Source organism: Ipomoea nil, unplaced genomic scaffold, assembly GCF_001879475.1.
Source record: "Ipomoea nil cultivar Tokyo-kokei standard unplaced genomic scaffold, Asagao_1.1 scaffold3394, whole genome shotgun sequence".
Lineage (NCBI taxonomy): Eukaryota > Viridiplantae > Streptophyta > Magnoliopsida > Solanales > Convolvulaceae > Ipomoea > Ipomoea nil.
The window spans coordinates 1,444,422-1,452,092 of NW_017619822.1; the positions used below are offsets into that span (position 1 = coordinate 1,444,422).

Sequence of the window (7,671 nt, forward strand, 5' to 3'; positions counted from 1 at the left end):
TAAAATGCTAAGGAAAATCTTCTAGAGAATTTATCTTTAGGGCTTTTATTTATTGATAAATCTCTTTTAGGATCATCTTTCACAAATATCCCAATTTTTTAGATCATATATATCAGATAAAAGCAAATCATTTAGTTTATCATTGTGACCAACATCATCTAAACAACTATCAAAATTCTTATTATTTTCATTGTTACAGTGATACTTATCATCGTTGTGCACACTATCATTTAAATTTTTTCCAATCTCATAATCATCTTGACATTCTATATGAAGATTAATATTTGACATTTTTTTTTTGCCATCATCTTTTTGCATATTTGTTTGAGTTTCTTTTGTAATGAATTTTTCAAGAGCTCCATTTTGAGATTGAGTTAGTTGCTCAATTCTTCTTTTCTTTTACGCTTCTCAAACCCAAATGATATTTTATAAAAGACATAATTATAAAACCCTAAAGAAAAAATAAAAATTTATTTAGAAAACTAACAAATAATTAATCAAAAAATAAATTCTTGAATATATTATTCTGAAATAAGAATTATTAAGTCATGTAAATAAAATAATAAATAAGAATTGTGAAATATTTAATAATTTTAATTACCTGTTAAGAGAACTGAAGAACTTGAATATTTATGACTTTGTGTAATCAAAAAGAATTCTTTAATTCTATCAAATTGTGTCTGTCGTGTGTGATCTATCTAAAGTTGTTTGTGAGATTTGGGTAAATATTAAATAAACAGTGATTTTGTTAATGAACTCAAGGTCTCAAGCTAATATACTGACATACTGTATACATAATAATGCATTAGGGGCATAGGGGATTTAATTAGGATTAGGGGTAATAGGCAGATAGTGAGATAGGGGACATAGGGTTGCGTACTTGCGCCAAAGGAAAAAGGGTTGGCCGGTTGCGTATTATGAAATTTATGACGGTAATGCTGCTTAAGGCTCTTATATGCTGTATATATACATCATAATTTTTTTTTATTTTAATATGGGCCCCCAATTTTTGGGGGTCCTGCCAAAGGTCCTCTTAAGAATGATTATTCCCCATACAAAGGTAATAGCATATTCATAGGAATGTTATTTTCATGATAAAATAACTAACCAATCAATGAAATAGATCTATTTCAATAAATGTTATTCCATTCTTGGCATATTCCATGAACCAAACATACCATAATAGTGATTGGTTGTTGGCGTTAAGCAATGCAGATATGGCAATTTATGAACTAAGTCTTCGTTAAAGAAGATTATTTAAGGTCTTTACATTTTTTTTTTTTTTTGGTGAAATAAGATCTTTAAATTTTAATAAAGACCAAATTCATACAAAAAATCACGTGATATCAAATTCTACTAACTATTACTTAAAATCAATATTTACCTACATATACCGATATACAAGATAACGTTTTGTATTGTGATGATATCTCTATTTCCATTTTATATAAGTAGTCATAAAATTGAATCCCAATAATAAGATATTGATTCTTTAATCTTGAAAAAATTTTAAAAAGTATAAAATATATAGACTATAGGATAACATTTAGTTACCCAAAAAAAAAAAACTCTTACATACCAAAACTACCCCGAAAAAAGCCTTATATACAAATTGAGTAAAGTAATGTTTTACAGTCAATTTCCTCTTAACTATTATACCTTCTCTTTTTATTTTCTCTAAACTCCAGAAACAAACTAAGCAAGTAGATTAACCCTACAAAACACATGGAAGAAAGGAAGAGCGACTACAATAACATTAGCCAACAAAAAAGTGGACACAATCTGTGAACTCAAAATTCAATTATCACACCTATTAGTCTCCCAATAGTCATGATTTTGCATCTCCAATCAAGTTCTATATATAAGCTCCATAATAACATTAATGAGATGTAGATATGGTCTTTGTTGTTCCCTCCCTTCGCAACCTTCTCCACTACAAAATGAAATCCCTTATTCCAACTCAACAACTCATAATAAATACTTCTAAAACTTGACTATAAGACTCAAAGCATTATACATTCTATACTTCAAAAACCACAAATCCATTCCATCCTAACACCCAACTAAGTGACTAACCTCTAACATTCACATTTCCCATCAACATTCACCTTAAGACTTTTGATTTTTCTGAGTTCATCGAGACTTCCATGTTTGAGTTTCATCAAAAATTTCCCTTAAACATTCTTTCGCTAGATACAGACCAACTCGCGTCACGATCATACAAAAGCTTATTCCTCCCGCGCCAGCAATAGCGAGATAGCCAAGGGAACAAACTTGTAACCACAAAGTCACAAGTTCGAATCCCAGTTGTTCGAATCTCAGCTCTCTTGATTTGAGCCGGTCTGCAATGGACAACCTAGGCTGATTTACTTCCTTGTGGTCCTTTGCTGGCTAGGGTCACAATGCGGAATTTACCAAGCACACACCTTCGGATAGTGACTGCGGGTTTCCCTCGTCACCTCAAAAAACATAGCCAGGCTCCCACACAAACTATAATCCTCCCACGCACTTTCACGGCTCACAGCATCACCGAACTTGATGTACTTCAATAAAGGCTGAGACGGCAGTGCATGATTGAGCAGTTTCCACAGGACTATTCAAGGACAGTCCAAACTCCAGATCCTTGCCCAACCCCTCAAACACATGTTGCAGTTTATTTTTCAACTACAACAAATGGCTTCAAACGATGATCATATTCATCTTCCAATGCCCCTTCACTACTAGGACTCTTGAGCAGCGGTGAAACATCGCGCTCACTAACACTTATTTCTTTTCCATTTCCTGATTGAGGGCTGCAATGGAGGAGGAACTGCAACACCTCTCTCATGGTAGGCCTTTTAGCTGGATTTGCACCAGTGCAGAATATCCCTAGCTTGAACACTCCACACATCTCATCTATGTTCTCTACCTCCTTGATTTCCTCATCTAGAGCATCCACAATTGGATGTCCTTCTTGAACATGGTATCGTGCCCAGTCTGCCAGGCACCAATCCATATCTCCATCATTCGCCTCTCTTCCTGTCACCAGTTCCAGAAGGATCACCCCGAAACTATACACATCAATCTTCTCGTTCACTTTGCTAGTATGTGCATACTCTGAAATCAACATTGAACAAATTAAATGGTTTACTTACAAAATTCGAAGTGTGGCAACATATATATTTTGACTTACCAGGAGCTATATAGCCAAAGGAGCCAGCAACGGTGGACACTGTGTTGGGATCTCCATGCTTCTTCAATATTCTGGCGAGCCCAAAATCTGCAATCTTGGCATTGAACTTTGAATCTAAAAGAACATTGCTGGATTTCACGTCTCGATGAACAATTGGTGGTGAGCAGTTGTGATGCATATAAGACAGCCCTTGAGCTGCTCCAATTGCAATGTGCAGCCTAGTACGCCAATCCAGGAACTGGTCGGGTGATCTTCTCTTTGCATGAAGCCAAAGATCCAGGCTGCGATTTTCCATGTATTCATAAACAAGTAGGTTTGATTCTTCACTTGAAATGCAGCACCAAAGCTTCACTATGTTGGAATGACGAATTGTGCCCAGTATCCCAACTTCTGCTTGAAACTCCTTCTCAAGCATCTCGTCCAACTTGTGGTTGTTCCAAATCCTCTTAACAGCAACTTTTTCTCCAGTACTTAAGGCCACAACATAAACTTTCCCTGATCCACCACTCCCGACCACATTTTTCTCTGCTAAATTTGGTATAACGTTCGATTCTGTGAAGCTTAAAGTGTGGAATGGTGTGAGCTTCCAATCTTGAACCAATAATGCTCCTTTTCTTTTCTGGTAACTTCTGAACACATACACCATATATAGAACAGCCACTAGAAATAAAAATGCTGCTATACTTCCTAGAATAGCAATAAGTTTGGCTGAAATCTTGTTGGATTTCTCAGTTTTTGCCCCACAATCCCTGAGACCTAATGAGGGGGTAGTAGCACAGAGACCAGGATTATTCAAGAAGCTCTTTTGAAAAGCTGCAACTTCAAATTCATCAGGGATTTCCCCCGAGAGGTGATTGGAGGACAGATTAAGTGAAGTTGGTTTCAAATGGCCTATTTCAGGTGGGATTTCCCCGGAGAATTGGTTTTCAGACAGGTCTAGCTGATTAAGGTTTGGTAAAAGACCTAGTGAAGGAGGGATTGTACCGGAAAGTTGATTTCTACTGCATATCAATGTGGCCAGTGACTTCCAAGATATAATATTCAAAGGAAATTTTCCAGAAAGCATATTCTCATCAAGCATAAGGACTGATAAAGATCTAAGAGCCGTGAGTTCTTGAGGAATTTTACCTGTCAAGAGATTATTGCTTGCCCTGAAGGTATCTAGCTTGCTCCAAGAAGAGATTTCAGGTGGAATTTCACCCGAAAATCGGTTGTTGCTGATATCAACTAGAGATAAATTTGATGCCACTTTTTGTGGCAGCTGACCAGTGAACTGGTTATTGTTAATCACCAACCTTGTCAAATCCCTAGCTGTCCACAACCCATCAGGAATTGTACCAGAAAGATTGTTTCTCTCAACCCTGACTCCTCTCAAGGTGTTGCAATCCTCAAATGATTTTGGTAACTCGCCCGTAAGATTGTTGTTAAAAGCATAAACGCCAAACAACACCTTATTATCACACAAACCATCTGGTAGTGATCCTGTAAGATGGTTTGTGGAAACATCAAAAAGTTGAAGCTTTGAAAATCGACCAAAATCTGGTGGGAGTTCACCCGACAGATTGTTCATGAAAATTTTAACAGTAGATAATGCTGGCAATCTACCAATGCCTACTGGTATTTGGCCTGATAATTGATTCATGTACAAGGTCAATCCCTCCAACTTTGCCAGATTCCCGAAGTCTTCTGGAATGCTCCCTGTCAGGGTGTTATTAGAAAAATCAATTGCATTCAAATTCAAGGCCATAACTGGGCGAGGAATAGGCCCTGACAACCTGTTCTTGTAGAGGAAAACCGTGGTCAAATTCTTGAGCAGAAACAAGTCACTGGGAATGTTTCCACTCAAGTCATTTGTGTTTAAATCCAGGAACTCTAGTGCTTCCAAGCTGCTGATATTTCCCGGGATTTTGCCAATCAAGTTGGCCTCTTTCATCCACAGGTGTCTCAGTTTCTTCAACTGGGTAAAACTTGGTGGGATTTCCTGTGGTGAAAACCCATTCTGGCTCAGAACAAGAACTTCAAGATTCAACAAGTTGCCAATCTCTGAAGGGAATGAGCCATTTGACACCACTCCAGCTAGCTGAAGCTCCTTTAGAGCTTTTAGGCCTCCAATTCCAGCTGGAATTCCACCCATGAAATAGTTAGCAGATAGATTAAGAACCTGGAGCCGAGGCGAAAGCTTGGTAATATCATCAGGGATGATGCCATTGAAGTTGTTAAAAGAAAGGTCCAAGTTTTCAAGGTTGGAACAATTGTACAGAAATGTAGGAAATGGCCCAGGGATTAGGTTGTGGTTGAGATCAAGAAGAGTGAGATTTTTGAGGTCGCAGATGAAGGGTGGGATTGTGTCATTGATCATTAGCCAACCAAGCTGAATTCCGGTGACGACGCCGTTCCGGCAGGTAATTTCCGGCCAGTTACAGTGGTCTGATGAAGAATTCCAGTGAGAAGTGCTTGGTGGGTTTGAAAAGTGCTTCTTTAAATCAAGAAGAATTGATCTTTCAGAAATGATGCTACTGGGCTGGGAGTCTCCATATAAGGGGAAAATGAAGATGAAGAGTGTGAAGATTTGGGTTGAGGTGAGCATTCTGGGCAATGATTTTGAGGTTTAATTGAAGTAAGGATTTGTTGATTCTCAAAACTGTGATGGCTATCTTCTTACTCAAAATTGTGTTATTACCGGCGGCCGGCGGAAGATACGAAAACCAAATTCGCCGGAATATAACAAAGTCAACTCCAAGCCGAGTGGTCTTCGGGAGGATAAGGATCTTATATTCCTATGTGGTTTTTATTGCCACATTAATGAAAGTTTCTAACTTTTTAACGTTCTCATTTGGCAGAGACGCTCAGAGTGGAGCATCTTTTTTCTTTTCTTTTTTTTTTTTAAAGGGATAAAGTACAAATAAGCTACTGAACTATTTGAGAAAAAGCAATTAAGTCATCGAACTCAAATAACCCACAAATAAACCATTGAACCCGAAAAAAAAGAACAATTAACATTTTTAACAGATTAACTCCAGGTTTTTGCTGACTGTATTGCCAAATGTTTATTTTATTTACATTATTTTATTATTATAATCCATCCACATAGTAATATATTTTAAAGTAATTATAATCAAAGTAGTTTTGTCTTGTCTATATCTGATTTATTTATTTATTATTTTTTTAAAACAAAAGATCTAGTGAAAAAATAATAATAATAAATAAACAAATCAAATCTCGACAAGACAAAACTATTTTGATTATAATTATTTTAAAATATAATACTATCCATGCGGATAATATTAATAAAAATAATAATAATAAACGTAAATAAAATAAACATTTGACAATCCAATCAGCAAAAACCTGGAGTTAACCTGTAAAAAATGTTAATTGCTCATTTTTTTCAGGGTTCAATGGCTTATTTGCTCTTTTTTTCCGGGTTCAATGGCTTATTTGAGGGTTATTTGAGTTCGATGGCTTAATTGCTGTTTCTCAAATAGTTCAGTGGCTTATTTGTACTTTAATTCAAATTAATTCTTGTTTACATCGGGTCGGCATTAGCCACGAAAGTGTTGGCTATATTAATTTTTCTATATGATAGGAAATTTTGAACTATTAATCTCTTATCTTAAGGGATGAGAGTGCACGACCATTTAAGCCAATCAAGCTTGTTATGGCGAATTATGCCGTGTAACCATGTGCACCATGCATGGTGCACACGGTTGCAAAATGGCATCATTTTGATTAAAAACGACATCGTACGACTTTAAAAAAAAAAAATTCATTTTCGATTGCCATTAACGGCGTTATGTTGTGCATAATTTGAACTATATATCCAGAATTAATGAACTATATATTCAGAATTAATGAACTATATATCCAGAATTAGTGAACTATATATCCACACCGGTTACTGGTACTCTGTTTTGGCTTATGGCAGTTCGCTGCGTCTGTGCATTTAGAATGAATGAACTATATATTCAGAATTAATGAACTATAAATTCAAAATTAGTGAACTATATATCCAGAATTAGTGAACTATATATCCAGACTTAGTGAACTATATATCCAGAATTAATGAACTATATATCCAGAATAGTGAACTATATATCCACACCGATTACTGGTTCTCTGTTTTGATTTATTGCAGATTGGAGTTTTAAAAAAATAAAATTGATTGGTGGAGTTAAACGGTGCCACTAACGGCACCGTTACTCCACCATAGTGAGACGACGTAGTTCGCAACCGTGTGCACCATGCATGGTGCACGCGGTTGCAAAGCATAACAATTGGCTTGTTATTCACTTGAAATTTTTGTAATTATCATGTGTGTATGTGTGTGTAAATGATATACCTATTACAATTTACATATTATCTATATTCAATTTATTTACATGTATATAATATATTAATTGAACGTATATAATGAGTTAATCGTATATACTATTTTGGACTAGGTTCACAATATAAGATGGACTCTAGTCTATAGTATAATTTGCACATAGTTATTATCA

At 35.8% G+C, this 7,671-nt stretch overlaps 1 protein-coding gene across 1 annotated transcript; it reads right to left on the reverse strand.

Moving 5' to 3' along the window:
* Nucleotides 1–1,751: 1,751 nt before the first annotated feature.
* Nucleotides 1,752–5,983, reverse strand: LOC109171122 (receptor-like protein kinase HSL1). Its single transcript, XM_019320251.1, has 2 exons — nt 3,173–5,983; nt 1,752–3,096 (listed from the first exon to the last, which is right to left on the reverse strand). Exons 1-2 carry the CDS (start codon nt 5,757–5,759, stop codon nt 2,654–2,656), a joined length of 3,030 nt encoding a protein of 1,009 aa, XP_019175796.1. The 5' UTR covers nt 5,760–5,983; the 3' UTR covers nt 1,752–2,653.
* Nucleotides 5,984–7,671: the final 1,688 nt, after the last annotated feature.

Bases quoted from the DNA above. Each gene is read 5' to 3' on its own strand.
- LOC109171122 (XM_019320251.1), bottom strand. From the start codon at position 5,759: ATGCTCACCTCAACCCAAATCTTCACACTCTTCATCTTCATTTTCCCC. The intron at 3,097-3,172 runs GTAAGTCAAAAT...TGTTGATTTCAG, and splicing joins CTTTGGCTATATAGCTCCTG to AGTATGCACATACTAGCAAA.